We start from the raw sequence: 22,744 nt of genomic DNA, 5'->3' as shown, positions 1-22,744 counted from the left end.
AGAGAGATTGGGTTTTAGGCTCAAAAGTGATGAGATTTTCATGGGGAAAAACAAGCCCAAAGTCCAAATTTTGATCGAAGAAATGATTTTCAGGAGGTAATTATGATTGATTTTTTCCAAATTGATCAAAATGGGTATACGAGTTAAGACTATTGGTTGAAAACTACAATTTTTTTGTAAAAAACTTTGTTCTTTTACCTATTTTCGAGTTAAAATTGGGTGCCCATAACCTCACCCAAGTGGGGCCCAAAGATCGGCTAAGGCTTGCCTGGCCGAAGTCAACTCAGTCAAATTTTTTTTTTTAAAAAAAATCTTTAAAATGTTATCTTGTTAAATTCATAAGTTTCCCAAGTCATAATAAGGTTTCTCTTTTTATAAATGTTGGAACATGTCTCCATCTTCTTAGTATTATAATGCAAGATGTTTACTTCATCATTGAAAAAGGTAAGGGGTAGGGCTAAAAGAATATGTTTGAAAAGATATGGAGACTTATAGTTTCATTGAGGATATGACATTTAATAGAACATAATGGAGAACCAAGATTTATATAGCCGACTACAATTAATTGAAAAAAAACTAAAATAATGATATCTTCACTTCACCATTTTTGGAATGGATGTCTCTCCACAACAAAGTGCAAAATGTAATGAATTATGGATGTGATTGTTTCAGTAGTGGGAGATCCAACTTCCACCAAATAGACTCCCATGTTTATGTGAAAGCCGAAGAGTAGCTTCCACAAACGTACAAAAATACTGCCTTTTGACGTTGTTTTGTGGAAGCCATCCATTCTAAGAATGGAATGGGTGGCGTCCATACCTTGTGGCCACAACAAACAAACATGCCAAGGATATCTTAGATATAAGTATGCCATATTAGAGTGAAGCTCCATTACGAAACTTTTTGAAAATCATCGATCTGATTTGTAGTTGCCTGGGTATTGGGTCCAATCCAAATTGAAACTTGGTGAATCAAAGCTTGATTTTGATTTTGAGTAATTTATGTACGGACAAAAAAAAGAAACTCCAAAATGAGTTAATTTTGGGGGAAAATTATGTGGAAGGTTGGTAAATATGTGTTTTTTATTTTTTTCAAAATTACCCCTTGGTCCATCTTGGAACCACTTTTAATTTATTTAGTTTAATTATTTCACTAGTAGGCTAGTGCCCCAATCTAGAAGGTAGTATGAGGTTGGCATCCTTGGACCACTTTATTTCTTAGCAAATAAATGAGCTAATATAGTTCGAGGATGCCAACCTTGGACCGCCTCGAAGAGCACTAGAGAAGGCGGTCCGAGAATGGGCAGCTCATACCACTTCTTAATGCTTACCAAAGTCAGCCTTTGTGGTCCGATGATGCTAACCTTGGACCGTTTGGAAGAGCACCATGAAAGGCGGTCTGATGATCCTAACATTGAACCGATTAGGCACTGCCCTACAAAATGCCTATAGGCGAAAATGAACAATGATTTCGCCTACCCTCGTCACCATCCAAAGTTCCTCGTACAGTCACGATTGTTTGGTAGTTTTTCATTTTTAATTTTTTTCTACAAATCGAAATGACCTGAAATTTCGCCTAACCTCATCACCGTCCAAAGTTCCTTGTACGGTCACGATTGTCCGATAGTTTTTCATTTTTCATTTTTCATTTTTTTCTATAAATCGGAATGACCTGAAATTTGGAGCATGTGTACATCTTAGTGAGGCGCACCTAATAAAAATATAAAATAAATAATTTGTGAAAAATGAGCAAAATACCCCTGAAATTTTTTAGGGGTATTTTAGTCAATTTATTTCATGTAAAATATATTTATATATACATTTTTTGTAGATTTGCTTATTTTTTACAAACACATGCTCCAAATTTCAGATCATTTCGATTTGTAGAAAAAAATGGAAAATGAAATACTACTGGACAATCGTGATCGTGCAATGAACTTTGGACGGTGATGAGGGTAGGCGAAATCACTGTTCATTTTCGCCTATAGGGGTTTTGTAATATCTTATATATATATATATATATATATATATATATATATATATATATATATATATATATATATATATATATATATCAAAATGCGGTGTGAGGATGATATCCTGAGAATTTCAACCTTTCGTGTAATTTCAACCCAAAATTGACTCATTTCGAATTTTTTTTTTTTTGTGCCTGTATGTAATTCGCTCTTTGATTTTTGAAACACTTGCAAACATTTCTCTCTTTTGCAGAAAGCAAATGTTGTGATATAAGGTATTTTTGCTAAGTGCTAAGTGTTAAAACCTAGATTGACCAGGTGAACTGGCCATCTAAGAAATCAGTCCCCATTGGTGAATCGCTAATCTGAATTAGTGATCCAAGTGATTCTCTTAGATGAGAATCACTCACTAAAAAGAAAAAGAAAAAAAGAATACAAAATTGTAACTAGGCGATCTAGGCCCAATTTCTTGGCAGAACATGCCGGTGTCCTCGAGGAACTAGTCATTTCTATGGAACCGGCCCTATTCTTAGTTCCAACTAGGAACCAAGTCAGTTCCCATTGATCCCCCGATTTGGATCAGGTAGTCTACCTATACTAGTCTTTGTGGATTCAAGATTCAAAAAAAAAAAAAAAAAAAAAAAAAAGAAAGGAAAAAGGAAACTTCTCTTCTCTTCGTAGACTCTGGCGAGAATAGTGTCCGCACCATAACGACTATGATTAGCAAAAAAAATCATACCACGAATTTGATTTTGAGCCTTAAAGCGCCAATATGAACATTTTCTCTCTCTACAACTTACTAAAATTTGTATAACATTAACCATTGCATTAATAATGACACCATTGCTAACTTAGAAAGAAGAGGTGGCGTCTTAATCCCAAATTTTACAAGCTTTGTGTAATTAAAACTTAATTTAGACATTTCCCTCTCTAAAAATCAAGCCTACGTTGTTAAGACATAAGAGTATTTTTTTTTCTCTAGAGCCCCCAAAGCCAAGCAAAACATAGGGCACGTGCCCCCTATATATTAATGAAGAATTAACCAACACACATTTTCATAATAAAGGGGGAACATGGAGTCTATGTATTTTAAGCACTTCAACAAGAAAGATTAAGTGTCATTAGATTTGTAAAACCCACTTAATGAATTTTCTGTCTCTAAAAATTATATTGAGCGTCAGGACCGGCGATGGGCTGGTCAATATGGCCCGGCCCTATGTCACGAAGCGTGGCCCAAGGGTCGGGATAGGTTTCAGTTAGGTTAGATCCTGCCAATTTTTTTTTGTAGCCCGGCTCGGCCCTGTGAGACAAGGCCAGCTTGGGGCCAAATCTTGGCGGTTTGCCTCGACCGGGCCGGCCCGATTCTGCCCTTATCGAGCGCTTCGATATGTAAGGGTATTAAGTATTTAATTGTGAAAGGTTAGTGTTTGTTAAGTGCATTTTTTCTCTCTAGGTCCTTGAAAGGAGGAACTAAATATTACAAGGTGTCATAGCTCATGTCTTAATTTGGTGATACAAAAAAAGGCCTTTCCATTAAAACCCGACGCCATTGAAAAAAAATCCCTGCACAGTGGGCGCGATTGCTCTTCTATTTCCCGCGATATCTTCGTTTTTGTGGTTTTACTCCATGAGCTGTGATCAAATTCTAGGGTTTTTTCTGGAGTGATGCGATATTCATTGCAGGTGATTACTAATAATGCTGAAATTTGTCATCTTTTTATGTCTTCCTCTCTCTAAATTTGTGATCTTGTCTTCCTCTCTCTAAATTCTCTCTACTTTATAGTTCCATATTTAAGACTATGTGTGCATGCGTTATCTGATTCCTAGGGTTTTATTTCTGTGTTACTTGATTTCTTTGTTTTTGCTTGTTACGCCGTTAATTTTATCTGTGATCTCTTCCTCACGCTTATCTCTGTGTTAAGTTTGATCTTGGAATTGGTTTTGTAATATGGAATAGGGTTAACATTTTGAAGATGATGCAACCTGAGTTCTGTTAAATTTTAGCATGGTCTTAAATGTGAACTCAAAACTCGGGTTTGAGTTCATGCGGATGAATTTTTATCTGGAAACGCAGGAAAAAAACGATTTTTAAGTTAGATGGATTTGGGGAATATTGGAATACCTTGAATTACTCTGTTTTACTTAAGGGGTCTTTGGATTTAGTTTGAACTTGAAGAGTTTTCTGGAGGGAATTTTGTACAGATATGGATATATTTTTAAAGTAATTGTTTTCTGATAAATCCTATTTCAGTTCAATGGATTCCATTTGTGCTTTAACTTAATACAAATTTCTGTATTTTTATTGGTCCTTGGATAATAAAACATGTTTGTAGTTTTTTCCCGTGATAAAAAGCAACCATATCTGAGTTAGATGTTGTGTTGTATATTATGCATGCATGTGCATGAATTAAGTCTTTATCTTTGATGATCATCTATGGACTTTGTATAACTTACAGCTATATGCATTTTCTTGTAGTCTGTATTAGATTCAAGATTTGTCAAGTTGCTGGAGCCACTTTCCTGGTGCATCATAGAATCAAAATTAGAATAGGGTCAGAATTCCTAAATCTATAGATTAGAATGGAAAAAGTAAATTGAGGCCCGGAGAATGAAGATTTTATGGTGTATTGTTATTATTATTATTATTAGTTATTTATTTTTTATTTTTTATTTTTTATTTGTTATTGCAGGGTGGGGGTTTGGTTGGATTTTGAAGTAATCTTTGTAATAAAATGGTAATTCTTGAAAACTGGGTGTGTTCGAAAGGTGGGTTCATGATGTTTGTCTCATTTGAAGTTGGAGCACTTTTTGAAGTTGGAGCACTATTTACAGCTTCATCAATTTTCAGCAATTCTATTTCCCTTTTTTCAAAACAAGAAAACTAGAATCACCAAAAATAGATGAAGACATCTTATTCCCACTTAGAAGGGAATATGTTGCTAAAAGAATATAGGTTATTGTTGTACTCAGACGCTGTTTAAAAATTGGCTAAGGTATGTATGTTCGGAAACAATGTGACTTTTGTTTAGGACACAACAACTTTTTGGATTATACAATGTTGTTTTAAAATCTTTTCTGTTGCTAATGTTGGGACACACCTTTTCTGATACACGAAACCTTTTCTTTGATGGAATTGTTATTCTATTTATAGATAAGATTTGTAGAAACAAGATGGCTTTCACTGTGGGAGTTTTTTGTAGGTGATGTTTGATTCATTACTTAAGAAGTGCTTGCGCCGTAACTTCCATAATAATTTACCGTTTTGTTTTTTTGGCAGTGTTTTTTCTTATATGTCATACCAATGTTTTAAATGCTAGATTTTGTTTAAGTTTCCACAAATTTTGAGGATGGTATTCTAATTGACTGGGTTGGTTGTTTAGCACCTTAATACATGTGTGATAGTCATTTTCTTGTTTTTTAACTTTCTCTAGATTAATTTTTATTAGCTGCTATATTGGTTTCTTTTCACTGGTTTTTGAATTTCCAAATGATCACTGTACTCACTTTTTTTTGTTTTGCAGTAAGTGGGGATTGTAGTTCAGTAGCTATGCATGGTACACTTTTGATGCATTTGCATCTTTTTGTACAACATTCTTCAAAGACCATACGAAGGCCATGACCATGTCAACTGGTGCACGGTTGGAGCTCTCTTCTGCAAGCCCTGATGGTCATACATATGGTTCAAGCTACCCAAGTGGCCATCGTGGGTGCTATGCAGCAGGCTCTTTGGAGAGATCGAGCAGCTTTCGTGACGGGATGGAGAATAGAACTCTCACTCCTCTTTCAAATGCATCTCGAAACCATGCATCATCGCATGGAGATGCAATGAGCTTCTCACTAGTGGACCCACTTTCAATGGGTGACCTCAAGTTTGCACGACCTGGGGAACTTCGTAAGGTGATCAGCATGGCACTTGGCGTTACTTCTGAAGACCCTTCTTTAGGGACTGTTCAAGCAAAATCTCTCCCCCCTCTAGCCCTTGATGAACTCAAACGTGTTAAAGCCGGTATCCATGAAAACTTCGTTCGGGCGAGGTACTTTCTCAGGGGAAGTGTAATATGAAAGGATGGATATAGAGAGAATTTGACCATGACATGTTCCAATGGTGGGGCCCAGTCCCTCCATCACCACTTCATCATTTCATTGGATGGTGGTGATCCACTGGACTATGTTTTTTTCATTCACTCACTTTGTTAAACTACTTCTGTTTTCATTTTTCTCTCTTGAAATGTACGTTTTGAAAATGCTTTTATGCATCATGGGTGTGCATGCATTTTTTATATGCGGGCCTAGGGCTTTTTCTCTGGCACCTGCTGCAAAGATTTGTTTCCATGTCTGCATGGGATTTCATAGCATATGTATAGCCTCATGGTTTGTCTAATGTGGCCAATATTAGCATCCCTGCTTCTGAGGCTTCAGTTAGATTCATCTCATGAGATCTATGTATCTCAATCAGGGAGCGGGTGAAAAATTTGAATGAAGCCACATCCAAATTGGAAAAGTATGGACAAGCGACTATTCCAAGAAAACGAGGGAGGATTGATGTCTCTCCAAGCGAACGTGTGAATGCCTTATCTGTAGCAGGGGGTAGCATAGTCAAAATGGCATCTCAGAGTCAGCTGACCTCAAATGCATCAGAGGATAGGAGTAAGAGTGCTGTTCCTAATAGACGCATGCGAGCATCAGCAGTGGACTTACAGGTTCATATATATTCGTTGGTTTAGGTGTTCATTTTAGTCATTATCTTTTAGTTTATTGATTTGTCCCTTTCTTTGGCAAGAACTTGTCCTTTTTCCTTCCATATAGCATTATTTGAGGTGGTTTTTTCTGCATTCTCTAACTTCTTTTATTATAATTGGAGCATTGGTGGTTTGCATCCTTATCAAATCAAATAATGAATGGTTACCACTGCTATGCATGAGTGATTTATAGGATGACCACATGAAGGGACAATACCGCCTGTTTAGGTTTTGAGTTTTCAACTAGTAGTTTAGATAAGAACAGCTTTGAACTGGTACTACATCTCAATCCTTAGCTGTCCACTTTTGCAATTCAAATGTATCTTCCTGTTGGCTGATTCTTTCCTCTTCTGCTTGGTTCACTTTTATGTCTTGCACTTTTTATCTCTTTCATGTTCTTCTTAGTAAGCAGTGAATGCATTTCTTTTCTTTCTTTTTTCTCTTTTGGCAGGTCAACGGGTGCATTTTATTAATAGAAAACGCGTAGAAGGGATCTTTTATTTGAGGAAAAATGCTGAGGCAGATCTCCATATTTAGCTAGCAAAATAACATTCATCTTCATCACTTTCTTCTTTTCTGGCAATACTGTGCACCTTAGATTTTAGTCATGGAGTTATATTCATTATTTTGGTAAAGTATGTGTTTCTAAGCTCTGGTTCATTGTAGGTGGATACACGGGATCATGGTACAGCTAGACCATCCGGGGCCTCAGAGAGGGACAGAGACCTCTTTAGGCTTGGAAATGGGGGTCTGATTCAGTCTGAAGATAATAGTAGGCCATTAGCATCTGGTGGGGATGGCTGGGAAAAAAAGAAGTTGCGTAAGAAGCGCTCTGGAATGAAGATAGATGGTTCCGGAAGTACAGGTGTGAGTGTCAACAAAGTGCTGGATGGTGATCGAGAACTCAAACGAGGGATACAGCCTAGACTTGGTGGTGATTCTCGGTCAAGATTGAGCAATGGCCATGGTTTTAGGTGTGTGGAACGGCTTGCCACATTGTTCTTTTATTCGCCTCTGTGTTTTGCCCTTCCTTAAGCCAGCATAGGCTCAGTATGTGAAAAGAAAAAAAAAAAAAACACCAAAATATCTGTATTCTTATGCACATGCACACATGCATGTGTCATGTATGGTTTTATTGCGATATGGGTGTTTTATCCTTTTATTTCACATGCTTCATTTTTATTGCTGATACATGTTCTTATATTTGATTAAACTTATTGTTGACCTTCACTTTTGTAGGTCTGGGCTTTCTGGAATTGTAGGAGCCAGCAAGTCGGATGCTAACTTACCTCAAGGTAGTTCCAGTTTTCGTGCCTTGCAAAGGAGTGAACATGACAGTGGTTCCATTTCAAATGATAGAAAGGATCATTTTATCGGGTTGGACAAAGAAAGAGTAACTCCCAAGAGCATCACCAAGTAAATACAGAGCCCCTAATGTTTTCCATTAACATCTTTTTGGCCTTAGCCTGTCAAATGTTACCATCAGGGAGAGGGAGATTTCATTTCAGAGATCCTGCTTCATTGTTTTTCCACAAAGATTTACTGTCCCATTCTTTATATGCTAAGCTCTAAGTTTTAGGATTATCCTGTTGGCTATTGTGGCTATAGTGACCGCTATTACAATTTCTTTTATCTAGGCCTACAATCCGTGAAGATAATAGCGCAGCGAGTCCTACATCAATGGCAAAAGGAAATACCACTCGAGGGCCGAGATCTAGTCCGGCTACATTGGTCAAGTCATCCTCTAGTGTTCCTCGTGCGGTTGGAAATTCTGAGGGATGGGAAAATCCCTCCACAAGTAAAGTTCAGCCAGTTAGTGGGGTTGGTAACCGCAAGCGCCCCATGTCTGGAAGTTCATCATCCCCTCCTGTGGCTAAATGGGGAGGCCAACGACCCCCAAAGATGGCTCGAGTTGCAAGGACAAATTTAGTCCCACCTGTTTCTAACCGTGAAGCTCCTACTTCTTCTGAAGGCTTTGCAAGTACAGATGCTGGTTCCAAATTGACTAGCACCGATGGTGGTTTGGGGCCGTCTAGGCGTTTGTCCAAAAATACACAGCAGGTTAAATTAATCGGAGATAGTCTATCTTCCGCTGGTTTGTCAGAAAGTGAAGAATCTGGAGCTGTTGAAACTAAGCCAAAGGAGAAGGGCAGGAGAAAGAGTGCAATAGATGAGAATGTTGGTCAAATTGTTCCCAAGGTTTCGACCGTTCTGCTGCCTTCAAGAAAGAACAAAGTGTTTGCTGAAGAAAGTCTGGGAGATGGGGTCAGGAGACAAGGTCGTTCTGGGAGAGGTTCTTATCTGAGGGCTGGCATGTCTCCAACAATGGAAAAAGATGATGCTGTTAATGCAAAGCAGCTCAGAAGTGTCCGGCAGAATAGTGATAAGATTGAGAGGTGGGATGATTTATCTTGACTGTTGCTCATTTAACCTTGCTAGTTATTGGGAAAGTAGTCTATGATCGTATGGACTTTGGTCTTAACATAGTTCAGTGGGTTATCATCATCTGCTAGAGTGATGGAGAAAGATTTGGACCTGCCAGAACAATATCTGATCCCAATGTGGTGTTCCTTTCTCTCGTCATCACCATCCACTTATGTGGATTGTGATAACCTGATGAACTATTGTTATTACATTGTCCATTGGATTGTTGTATATTTTCTTGTAGTTTAACCATAATGATCCCTTTGTATTGGTCACTCATTATTTTATTTTATTTTATTTTATTTTGTTGACGCAGTAAGGTTGGCCGTCCACCAAATAAAAGGTCATCGGACCGAAAGGCATTTACTCGGCCTAGGCATGGCATAAGCAATGGATTGTCAGAGGTTGCAGGTAATTTGGCCTCTGTGTTAATTTGTAAAAATCTTTCTTTTTGTTACCTCATATTCATTTTACCTCATTAGTGGTGTTATTTCGAGACTTGGGCTAATATACTCCTTGTTCTTCAGTTGAGTCATATGATGACCATGAAGAGTTATTGGCTGCTGCAAGTGCTGCTTTGAGTGACAGCTGTAGGCATTACACAACCTGCCTTAGTAAATATATGGTTACGAGTTCTTCATGCTCTCTCTCAAATTTTGTCTTTTCTACTATAAGTAAATCCCTCTTTGTTGTTATCACAGGTCAGGCTTGTTCTGGCTTATTTTGGAAGCATATGGAACCGATATTTGCTTTTGTTTCTGCGGAAGACATTACCTTTTTGAAGCAACAGGTAATGAGCAACATGTAACTTTATGTATATCTGGGAGTTTATTCTGGCGTACATATGATCCTATTATCTATTTCATGAGAGACTACTTTATTAACCATATATAGTTATTCAGAAACTTGGTTCGGGTATGTGACCCGTTCCAGCCTACTAGGCATACCAGCTTCAGGTATTGGTACAGTACTGTTTCAGAGATCATTGCTAAAATATTTGTACTAATACCTATAAAATGCATACCAATCTGCAGTAGTAACGTGACCCAAAATATGTAGAAGTGTCCAATCTGTACATTGGAACCCATTCTAACAAAATTAAAAAATGTACCCTGATATTATTAGGTATGTGTTATGTGCATTATCTTAAGATGGAGAGAGTTTACTTTTTCCTTTATAATGATGAAATTTGACTTTATTGTTGCATAATATGCATTTTAAATTACTTGCAAATTTATAGATCTACGGTTGTGTGTAACTATATATTGATTCATAAATGTGATTTTATACTGCGGCTGTATTGAAAATTGAACTGTAAGACAAATTGTGCCAATTTTCTATGGAATAAATGGCACCTTATTAATAAATGTTATCATTTCTAAGTAGGTGACTTTAAGTTTTTTTCTTTTTCTTTTTTAAAAATAAAAAATAAAAAAAATATAGTAACACTAAAAACACTAACTGGATAGTGATTCCTACACTCATTTCTGGAAGTTGTACCATTGCACATCCACATAGGACATACTTGAAGAACTTTTTGGACCATTGCATGTCAGAACTAATACCTACTGCCGGTATCAGTACTAGGCAATGAGATATTCGCTCATTCATTGCTGATCTTGTTTGTCCATGGAAACAGATTCAGATGGCTGATGCTTCCAATGCAAATATTTCTCCGTTCGATGCTGATCAGAATCCAAAGGTATTGTGAGCATTTTTTTACTTGTCGCCACATATGTATCCATGTTATCAAGAAGCTATTTTTCACAAGTCTTGTATCCAATGTTTCATATATTTGGCACAGGCTCTTATGATGTAGCTTTGTTTTGTAATAACATTGTTTTAACAACACACCCCTTTTTCATGTAATTTTTCTAAAAAAGAAACATTGTTTTAACAAGATTTATATCCCTATTTAGGTAAATCTAGTCCTGTATCTGTACTGGTAAGGGCACTGGTCATACTAGTACCAGTTTATCTTTTAGCCCAGTTAGTTGTGGTGGGGGGAAACAATAATGAGCGATGTAGATAGCTCGAGCAGCTTGACCTGAACTGATAAACTGGAAGTATCTGACCAGTCCACAGCAAACTGGCTACTTCTCTTCCTTTTCTTCTCCTTTTTTATTCAAAGAAGAATTGTAGCTCATATTCAGCTTAAACTGTTTCAACTATTTCTACCTGTTCATTATTTTCTGATTTGGATCTGTAAATGTGAAAGAGATACTTGCCAATATTTTCCCTTTTTCTAGAAAAAATTTATTTTATTGCTTTCAGGTGTCTACTTTGGACACCTGTTTCATCTACACAATGGCTAACTGCCCTTAATAAGTATATAACTGTATATGAATACCCCTGGCACCCACTCCTCACACTAGTGGAACCAACTGTGCACCTTCCCTATAAGGAGGGAGGGAGAGAATGTGGGCCCTTTCTTGTCTGCTGCCTTCTCCTTACACGGAGTGGGCCAGGTGAACAGTTGGGGCTCCCTTGTGTTGGTTGGTCTCTCTCTCTCTCTCTCTCACACACACACACACACACACATACACACACACACGTGCGACACACACTTGCACGGTGAGGCAGAACTGTCACTGCTGTGCCTCTGCAGGGAGACACTGCTCTTGCTTCCTTGTGTTTATCCTTGGAGTGGTGGCCAGGTTGCTCAGGCCTGTGCCCATATTTCTCTTGGTTGTTGTAGGTAAAGCCATTATATCTGCCTCTCTCTGTCGATCGTCCATGTAGGACTGTGTGGCCAGCAGGCAGGGCTTGCCCTCCTTCCAACTCTCCTTTCTCCAGTCATGGGCATGTGCACAAAGTCAGTACAAAAATTGACTCCACTGACAGAAGTGGTGGTGCTGGATTTCTTGTCCGTGTTTGAAAAATGTAGTGGCAGTTTAATTTGTGCTAGAGAGAACCCAAAAAAATAATAATTGAAAAGTAGAAAAAATTATTGTTAAATTGAAAATTATCAGGGGACTAGAAAGGAATTATCATCATCATCGACTACAGGAAACTCTAAATGTCACCCTGAATCAGAATTTCGGTCTGTTGGTTATTTTAGACAAGATTAAGCAGTTGTTCTTCCTATCCTGGGTAATGTGGTCAAGTCACTGTTAGAAAAACCGGGTGATCTAACCGCTAACCACCTGGTTAGATCTGTTGGCTAGTTCCGGTTTTGATGATCGACCGGTATTTACCAAAAACAAATTTCAAAAAAATGTATATAAATTCCCAAAAATAAGGAATTTGGTTTGTAATGTATTTTTTTAATATTCTTTACATTATGGTAAAGATTAAAATTTGTTTTGGGCATTAATACTCACTTTTATATTTTCCCATCCTTTTCAGAAAATTTTAAAAATACCCTAAGCACAAATTGATTCGTTAAAATCCATTTTTTTCATTAATTTTTAACTTCATTGGAATGTGTTTTGTTTTAATCAATCTTTATATACTTTTTATATTTTAGTATATAGTTTTTTGCGTCTTTTTTATTTTTTTCAACACTTTTTTGACCACTTGGGATTTGCCTGGTTAGAACGGTTGAATCGGCCGGTTTACCAGTTAGGCCGGTTAAACCGCTTCTTGGCCCATGTCCGGATAACCTTTCCGGTTTGATTTTGCCAACACTGAGTCAAGTAACTTGATTGGTCTGTCCATTTCGGATTGACTTCAATAGTGTGTTTTGCATTGGAGGCGCTTGATTATAGGCATATATATGCATAAGGCTCTATGTTTATAACTTAATGGTAGAGGTATTTTCTGGGTAAAAGATACCATTGGTTGTGGTCTTGACACACAGATGGCTTCTAGTGTGGACCACTCGTTATTTTTAAGTTTATTTTTTACTTACTTTTGTGTGCATTTTTTTCTTGATCATTTATTTTATTAGACCTGTGAACTGCTCCATTTCTGATTTCAGGATGCTAAGGCACTCGATGTGAAGCAGTTATCTCTGGCCCTTGTTTCTGGAGACATTTGTAGTGCTCTTCCAAATGAAAATGCGATGGTTGATGAATGTGGCCAGGATGTGCCCTCTAAGAATGAAACCATAGACACGGATGCTTATTCAGGGAATTTGGATAATGGGGAATGGCACAACACTGTCATCCCACTTTCTCAAAGGCTTCTTTCAGCTCTAATTGTAGAAGACAACATTGAAGAACACTATAGATCTAGTAGAATAGAAGACGAATCCTTAAGTTATATGAACAATTGTTTTTTATCTGATACAAGTAATAAGTATACTGAGAGTGAGTTCAAAAATATTAACGGTTTAGAGTCTGGCATACTTCCTTTGACAGAATCAAGCAACTGCAATGGTCTGAGTTTACGAAGTTCTTTAAATGGTGAAAGATCTGCTTCCAATGGTTATATAGCTCCCAATATTTGGAAATACAATGATGAACTGGTTGATCGGAATGGCCTACATTCAGATTTTGAGAATGTTGCAGATGTTGGCCAGAGTCCAAATGTATCACAGTCTACAGAAGTTGACTATCATCAGATGTCCTTGGATGGGAAGATTCTACTGGAGCTTCACAGTATTGGACTTTTCCCCGAGGTGGTGGTAGGTTTTCTTTCCTTTATATGAAATTGTCTTACTTATGATTACCTTAGTTTTGTGAAGTATCTGATGCGGATCTTTATGTATTTTTTGGATGAAAGCTATCATTGATGTTCTCATGTGTAGTTGCAAATTCCCTCTGTAAGAATATGTCTTGATGCACCTTATATGACTTACAAGACATTTACTGCTTTTTTTTTTGGTTCTTTGATAGGAGTAATTTCACTCTCAGTTTATGGTCCATCTTCTCTTGATTTTGGTTTTGCTTTCAATCTGTTTATCAAAGTGGCACTTGCTGCAGTTTTCCTCTGTATCCTTCCTTTTTTACTTTCTTGGAATACTGTGTACCATATGTGCACTTTAAGTTTTTCATTGTTTGTTAAAATGTACTTCATAAAAGAGAGAATTTCATAACACAATGAAACAAAAGACATTCATGGTGAACCATTAGAAAAGGGGAAATAAAGAAAAGAAAAGAGAGAGGTGTGTGTAGAGGGGAGGGGGCACTACTGGTGGACCAAAAATCTCAAAAAGTTAGGAAGGTGATTAAATTAGTTGGAATTTTTTGTGTTACGAGAGTGCAGATTTTACGGCCATGGCCGTGGTTCCAGGTTTTAGATTTGTTACTTTTTTATTTTTAGCAAAAGTTTTCAGTTTTATATGGTTGTATTTTTGTTTTGTTTCAGCCTGACCTAGCACATAGAGAATATGAAATCAATGAAGACATTGCTAAATGTAAGGAGGAGCTCCGTGAACAGGTATTTTTTGGTCACCTAGTCTTTTTGTAGCATATCCTTCTGGTCACTGAACATTGATAATCAAAGAGGAAGAAATTATTATATGATGGGAATCCCAGATCCAACATTTTAAAGTGTATTCCAACAATCAGTGCATTAAAATAAGAGATGGACATACTATTGCAAACTCATAGTGAGGATGAAAATCTGTGGGGATGGCTGTTCATTGTTACTAAGTAATTTGTTTTGTAGACCAGAATTTGATTATATATATATATATATATATATATATATATATATATATATAGATAGATAGGGGAATGATTTCATGCAACGGTTGTATAGTAGTATAATGCAACCATCTTCAAAAACCGTGTTAGAGACATTTTTTTGATATGAAATTTTTAAATGTGCACTCTTTTCATTCTGAAGAATAATCACAAAAAAGAAAATTTTGAAAAAATGTTCTAGAAAGTTTTCATTCTAGCCCAATTAATATAAACCGTGCATTTTATTGAGATGGTTAGATATAGGCTTCAGAAGGATTTTTTTATTCCCAAAATTTTTATATAGCGTTATCATCATTAGATTAATAATGCTAAAAAAGAAAAAGTGATTTTGAATTTGTTAAGGTCTAGATCTTGAAATTCACCAAATGGATGGTCGAGATTCATTGTTGGATGGGTACTAATTTTGACCATATCTAGGGTACAAATTGAATTTTTTTTTGTAGGATTGATTATGAGGATGAAGAGAATGTGTGTGCAAAATTTAGGGTCATACAAATATAAAAAATATGGTTTTCTAGAGGTGTGGTTGCATTAGATCATTTCCCATATATATATATATATATATATATAGGGAAATGATTGCGTAAGCCCATTAGCTTACAACTACATATGAGCCCAACGGCCCAGATTCAATCTAGGCCGATCTGACTGTCACAACTGCAGTTCGTATTTTAATTTTAATTTTTTCTACAAATCCGATTTCCATAAAATTTTAGGCGTCTATTTTGCTCAGCAAGGTGCACTTAATAAAAATATTAAAAAAATAATTCACAAAATATAAATTGACCAAAATACCCCTAAAAAGTTTTGGGGTTATTTTCGTCAATTTATTTTATATGAAATATTTTTTTGATATGTTTATTGGATTCTTCTATTTTAAAGAATACACTTCAAAAATTTCAAGTGATTTGGATTTATAGAAAAAAAATTAAAATTCATATATGAAATGCAATCGTGATCATTGGATTGGCTCAGATTCAATCTGGGTCGTTGGGCTCATATGTAGTTGTAGGTTAGTAGGCCTACGCCATCATTTTCCATATATATATATATATATGATTAGGGAAGTGCTAACCTGCTGAATGCTAATTTGAAATGAAATGATCACATGAACTGCGCAGATATCAGGATCCATATGATCCCTTACCTTTTGACGCTTCTTATTGTCTTAAATGCACTTTTTTTTTAGTTACCAATAATTTGATTGTTTAGTTGCACTTATCTTGCTAAGGATACTCTCCTTTAGACTGATTCTAATAATTTTTCTAACTCTTTATTGACATGTTACTGCTTGTATAGCTTTTGAAGAATAAAAAAGAGCTTGTGAAATTGGAAAAAGCAGTCACCGAGAAGATAGAACCTGAAAAAAGGTGAGAACCACTTTGTCTTATTCTCCTTCCTTTCATTTCATTGTTTCAAAACCATATTGATGTTCCATATTTGATTGCAACATTTGTCACTTTTGTTGGCTTCTGTAGGGAACGCCAGCATCTTGCATTAAACAAACTTGTTGGACTTGCATATGAGAAGTATATGGTAATTTCTAATAGCTGGAGATCCTCTTTTATCAGTGTTTGTATTATGGTGTCATGTACTGCATGTTCAGGGTTTTATGATAACTGGTATAACATATATTAAAGTAAGGGAAATTTTCAAAAAAATATATTTTCAAAAAAAAAAAGAAGGAAATTTTCATGAAAATCCCATCTATTTTTTAAATTTAAAATAGTCGCCTATATTTCGTAGATTGTGCTCAAGTCTTTTTGGAGAGCGTATAGTGTATTTCAGTTTTATTTTATTTTTTCTATACATTAGATTAAGCTCATATTTGGGGTGTGCATACTTCTGTCATCACACATCAGTTAAAAATACAAAAATATAATTTTGAAAGAAATAAGATACCAAAATGCCCGTGGACTTGTAGTGGCATTTTGGTCATTTTTATTATTGAATTATTGTTTTTTATATATTTTTACAGGTGCGTGATGGTGAGAAGTATAGTCCTCCCAAATTTGAGCTTAATCTGATGTACAAAAAAAATAAATTTAAAATACATTCTATGCTCTCAAAAAGTGGGACTTGGGGGTAAAATATGACATATAGGGGAATCTTTTTAAATTACAAAAGTAAAATGGGATTTTCTGTAAATTTCCTTTAAAATAAAGAAAAAGGAAACAGGAAAAACAGTTGACTTAATGTATTGTAACAGATTGTAAGTCACTTCTCAAAAAAAGGATATCAGGAAACTAATATTACATGCATTATCAATAGTTAAGAAAAACTTAATTTGCATTGAGCTATACACTGCATCAATTTATGAAGTCATCTAACAGCATATATGAGTGCATCTTGTGAGTTAAAAGAATTTTAACTTTTTTTAACTGTCTAAGGCTCTTATACCTTGCTATTATTTTTCCTTGCTTTGACCTCAATCTTCCTTTTCTTTTTTATAATGAAGTATTATTTCCAAGGAATGATGGAACAAGCATGCAAAACATAATATTGCAATTTGGGGGAAATGCTCTCACTCAAATTTGTCCTGAGAGCCCATTCATTCTCTATGACGTCCTCTTCCTTTTGCCCCCTTTTTTCATTGGATTCATTCCCATCCCTTTGTTTCTTTGGGTAGGTCAGTTGTAGGATTTGAGCCTAGGACATAGCATTATGGGTGTCAACACCATCAAGGCCAAGCCTGTGCCTGCATCCCAAACTACTCCATTCTCCCCAATAGTTTTTATTAAACACTTTCTTAAATAATTATTCCCACTTTCCAAACCTCATCATCCATAGAGTTGCATAAGGGCTTTAATATCATTCCTGTTCCATTCTGTTCAGTATATTACGAGTAAAATTGGCCGTCCATTGTCAAAAATGGATGGCTGATGTGAACAGTATGCCTCTAGTATCATGCTATACTTTTACTCCTGACTACCCGAAAACAGACCTTCGTAAGCTGAAAGTATCCATATCTACTGCACTCAACATTAATGTTGCATGGCAACTTTCATCCTCCTGATTTTTGCCCGTGTGATTTGTGGTTGTACCCTTGCTTCTTTTCCTATCTATATATTCCTCGTGTCCAGCTTTAAGACGGTTGTTGACCAATGCATTCATAGTTTTTTATTCAGTTATTCTGGTTCCTCTCATATGTAAATGTCACTCTTTTGTGCTTCCTTGGCATTTCTAACTGGCATCAGATTTTGGTGACTAGTTGCTTAGTTCTTGTTTGAGGTTGCAGGCATAAAAGAATTCTTTTTGTGTTCTGATTATTAGTATGGGTGGGGTTTTTGTATGGCCATTACTTTATAAAATGGGTAAATATAAATTACCTTACGAGATCATTAAGGGTGTCAAATCATCCTATTTATCATTACGAGTGTTGCCTTTTAAGTTTTCATTTCGCTCTGGTACCTCTTAAAAAAGTAGAGAGAAATGACCATATTGCCCTTGTGAGGATTGGGAGCCTTGAACTAGCATGAACTTTTTCATAATTTAACCCATTAAGTGGCCCATTTCAAATTACGAAAATACCCATGGTTGTTAGAGTTAGCAACATGGAACTTCTAAATAACAAAAACACCCCTGTTTTTTCAGGGTTGGCAACACGGAACTCACTTTTTTCATTGTAAACCTTTGTTCCACATTATTCTACCTGAACATGTTTTCATTTGCTAAGGCCACTCAAGGGGGGCTAAATTACTAAAATGCCCCTTAATAGGGGCAATTTGGTAATTTTTTACTATATTTTTTAGAGAGGTAACTGAGTGAAATGAACCTTAAAAAGCAACACTCTTAATGTTAAATAGTATGATTTGGAACCTTCAATTGTTATTGTTTGGTTGTATGACCCTTTAATTGATATTTTCTCTTGTGAAATTTGGTAAAGATGCATCTTGAACCCTAAAAGAGAATCCAATGTTCCAATGCCGGAAACCGTTCCTACGCTCTGCAAATCTATTTCCACCCCTAATTGTGGATTTTGAAGATCCAAATAGTGCAGATCTGGTAGATCTATGGAGACTTGAAATGGACAGTCTAGAAAGTATGTTGCAAGATGGACTATTTTTAGGGCTTGGAATTCACTTTTTTTGAGATTATTGATTTGTTTTTTCTTTGTGAGAACTACATTTTCTGGCAAGATTTGAGGTGCGGTTCTATAGAGCTGCAGCCATACTGAATACTTCCCCTATGAATATTATCTTTAAAATATGGTCAAAATGTATATGACCATAAAATGTCTTTTCTTTTTGTGAAGTATGTAAAACTTCATGCATTCTTATATTAGTGATACGACAATAATAAGTAAATAATCTGCTGCTTTTGTGGTTATGTAATATGTTAGATTTCAAACATCATAAATTTTTTGACAGGGATTCTGGGGTCCAAATCCTTCTAGTACCAAAAGTGCCAGCAACAAGATTGCCAAGCAATCTGTCCAAGCTTTTGTCAAGAAAACATTAGCTAGGTGTAGGAAATTTGAAGAGACAGGTCAGAGCTGCTTTGATGAGCCTGCATATAGGGACATTCTCTGTTCTGTGCCTTTACAAGGCGTGGAGACAGACTACATTGATGACACTATAGAGGAGGCTGGGCATGTTTATGCTGATTCTGCCATCTGCCCTTTGGAATCTAACACTTCAGGTATTACGAATAATTCCTCTTTGTATTTCCTGTGGTATTGTATTATTTGTGTGCTCTATGCTTTTAGTATGGGAGAGTCTGTAGTGATCCAGGGACTATGGAAAAACTGCAGTCTCTTTAGGCCATCACCTCACCCAATGAAATGATGGATAGTGAGAGTGAGAGAGCGGAAACTGTCATACTTCTATGCCTCCATTGATGTTGATGACCCCAATGATCTTTATGGTTTCCCATAGTCCATTGGATTATACTTTAGTTTCCAGTGTCGCTTCTTTCATTGTGCCTCGTTTTCTTATGGTTTGTAATCCGCAATGTGGTTGATCTGTCGAACTCCTTTTGATGATGACCATTTCTTTATAGCTAAAATGACCGTTATTTCTTTTGAGTTTTTTATGTTCTGGTACTTTTTTTTTTTCTTTTTTGGATGTTTACTTGGGACCTGATGAGAGTGGAGCACTAGAGTCTAGATGTTATGTCATGGCACCTGCCACTATTCATCTGCCTAGAGCTCATTCTGTTTGCTCTGAAGTCCTTAATATGGCTTTTTCTTTTCTAACAAATGGCAACTTTCCCAGTTTGTTTAAATGCTACTTTTTCAGGTGCAGCCTCATTGGCTTCAGATCCTATTCCTTGTTTGGTTTTGCGGAAGGGGCAGAACATAAACAACATTGACAGAGATAGCACCAATGCTTTTCAAGCTGCCAATAACTCAACAGAACCAAGTTTTGTGAAAGAAGAGACATGGTCAAGTAAAGTGAAGAGGAGGGAGGTATTACTCGATGAAGTTGTTGGTAGTACTGTTTCTAGAGCATCTTCAGCTTTCGGTGGTGCGCTCTCTGGGGGGGCAAAAGGAAAGAGGAGTGAAAGAGATAGAGAGGGAAAGGGGCACAACAAAGAGATTTCAAGTAGAAATGGTACAGCTAAATGTGGCAGGCCAGCTTTATCCAACACCAAGGGTGATAGGAAGAACAAACCAAAGCCAAAGCAAAAGACAGCTCAATTGTCTGCTTCTGTGAATGGTCTGCTTGGTCCTGCTTCTGGGATGCCCAAGGCTATTGTCCCACCAAATCAAAGCACCAAGATAAAAAATGAACGAGATTTTGGTAGCACAGGCCAGGATTCACTGAATGATACTGATGGACCTCTTGATTTTTCACAATTGCCCCTGCCTGGAATAGATGATTTAGCTGTTACTGATGGCCTTGATGCACAGAGTCAAGATATCGGTTCTTGGTTGAACGTTGATGATGAAGGCTTGCAAGATCATGATTATATGGGGCTTGAGATCCCAATGGATGACCTTTCAGAGTTGCATATGATGGTTTGAAGGCGATCTGGTTGTACCTCTGTATATTTTTGTGCATTATGGAGTAAAAGAAAATATAGTTGGTGTAGTGGTTTCTTCTCCAAGTTTACCAATTGGCAGCTGGGGCTTGTAAGCCACTAATTCTTTTATATACTTCTCTCCCCAGAGTTTGCATGGAGCATGTACGATGTGGTGGTTGTAAGGCTTGCTCCCTTTACAATGTTTATCTGATCTTGATGCCAAGTTTTGATTTCCCATGTATAGCTCATGGCTGGCTATGAAATCTGTCCTGTGCATCCTTTGTAGCCTTACAGAGTGGCAAATCAGAGTTCAATTTGTACATACATTTCTATTTCCAATAAGATTTCATATTTTCTTTGTTGCAGATATTTCTTGTAGCTATATTTTTGTGCCTAAGTGATGAAAATTGCTGCCATAAAAAAATTGGGAGCAATTAAAAATGGGAAAGTGTATTCTAATCCAATTGACCAGGAAAACCTATAGCCCATTGGAGTGATAACTTTCCAGAAAATAATGAGAAGTGATGATGTGACTCGTGTGAGAGTCATCCTGGTAGTAATTCATTCTGGTGGGTCCCACTTTTTGTGTCACTGTTCAATGGATTAATGTACTTCCCAACTGAAAATTAGCAAATTATGGGAGATAACATCTCAAACATCCTAGGAGGCATGAGAGATTGCAAAGCAGAAAAATAAGAAAAAACCAAAAGAACTAAATAGTGAAGAAAGTTCAATGTTAAGGTTCGTATTTTTAGGAGTATAAGTTATGTGGTTCTTTATATCTGGGAAAACAAGAAGAAAATTCGAAGTGTACGTTAGTCATGTGGTTCTTTGTATCTAAGAAACAGCAACAAATAAATTGTTTCATTTAAGAGAGAGTCATATTCAATAGTAACTCTGCCAAAGGTTTGTGGAGAGTTTTGTTCAATTTTTAGATGATTGGGATACTTTTAGTACTTCTAAAGGTAGGCTAGGGATGTAATGAGCAAAAGGATAAGCCTATTGAACACATCTTGAAATTGTGTGTTTACTTTTGCACTATACAAATTCGTTGGCAATCCAAAAAATAAGATATCAGGTGGGGCTAAATAATGAAAGGGGAAGTGGGAACATTTCACAGATTCAGACACTCAATACATATCTAGAAAAGAGTAATGAGGAGAAGCAAAGTTGATATATTAATGAACATCTCTAAAACATGTTAGAGAATTTAGCTGAACTAGCCATGAAGTTGACTAAAAGCCATTCCAAGTTCAAATTTCATGAAATGTCAACTCATGATGCTTTTATAAATGTAGATTTATGCATATCGTGTTGTGTCGGGCAACTCTTTTTTCTTTTTCCTTTTAAACATTCAGAAAAAAATCACCTTTGATGGTCCATTCACTTAGCGAAAAGTATTTGTGTTCTTTTGCAAATGCAATATTTCCCTGCTTCGCTTCAGTGGCTGTTTGCTTCTAGTTTCTTCCCTCTTTTGTGTTCCAGGTAATTTATTCTAGTTGCTTGCCTTATGAAAACATTAAATTGTTTTAGCATTTTGAGGATTGTTTCCATTTTTCTTTAGTTCTTTTGATTTTGTTGGCAAGGGATGTCCTTTAGTGTGTTTGAGTGATAATATTCACTTGAAATTTGCAAGTCACTAGATTTTGTTGGCAAGGGATTTCCTTTAGTGTGTTTGAGTGATAATATTCACTTGAAATTTGCAAGTCAATCGATTAATGTGGAGTGAAGTTTTATGCTGCTTTGCATCTGCATAACAGGAAAATTGACGCAAGACTTTGGAGATTCAAGCGTGGGGATCGAGTCCACTTTGAGTTGCCTGTCCCTGGAGGGTGGACAGTTCTTTTCCACTAAGAAAAGAGGAAACCGTTTTGTACCTTACACCATGACAGTTTTCATGGTTTTCTCATGATTATTGTGTGTTTTTTTTGTAGGGTGATCTTTCATCTGTTTCAGGGGTAGATTTAACATTAGCTGAACATTCTTTGGATGCTCGTGGGTGACTCCACCTACGGTTCCCTACCAAGTCCAGCTAGCATCTTTCC

At 36.5% G+C, this 22,744-nt stretch overlaps 1 protein-coding gene across 2 annotated transcripts; it reads left to right on the top strand.

Moving 5' to 3' along the window:
- Window positions 1–3,384: 3,384 nt before the first annotated feature.
- On the top strand, window positions 3,385–21,064 carry LOC18430337 (uncharacterized). Of its 2 annotated transcripts, none has more exons than XM_006840495.4 (16): window positions 3,385–3,658; window positions 5,497–6,009; window positions 6,432–6,675; window positions 7,381–7,688; window positions 7,954–8,130; window positions 8,352–9,110; window positions 9,455–9,549; window positions 9,666–9,728; window positions 9,840–9,928; window positions 10,778–10,840; window positions 13,061–13,708; window positions 14,392–14,463; window positions 16,032–16,102; window positions 16,211–16,268; window positions 19,103–19,373; window positions 19,973–21,064. In XM_006840495.4, the coding sequence occupies exons 2-16, from the start codon at window positions 5,591–5,593 to the stop codon at window positions 20,698–20,700; spliced, it is 4,065 nt and encodes a 1,354-aa protein (XP_006840558.3). In that variant the 5' UTR covers window positions 3,385–3,658; window positions 5,497–5,590; the 3' UTR covers window positions 20,701–21,064. The 2 variants fall into 2 exon arrangements, with proteins under 2 accessions (XP_006840558.3, XP_020520445.1); XM_020664786.2 differs by having other exon boundaries at window positions 3,392–3,658; window positions 19,979–21,064.
- The last annotated feature ends 1,680 nt before the right edge of the window (window positions 21,065–22,744 follow it).

The sequence above is a fragment of the Amborella trichopoda genome, chromosome 2 (genome assembly GCF_054954075.1).
Source record: "Amborella trichopoda isolate Santa Cruz 75 chromosome 2, AtrichopodaSantaCruz75HAP2 v2.0, whole genome shotgun sequence".
NCBI classification, from domain to species: domain Eukaryota; kingdom Viridiplantae; phylum Streptophyta; class Magnoliopsida; order Amborellales; family Amborellaceae; genus Amborella; species Amborella trichopoda.
This window is presented reverse-complemented; position numbering and strand designations above follow the sequence as displayed.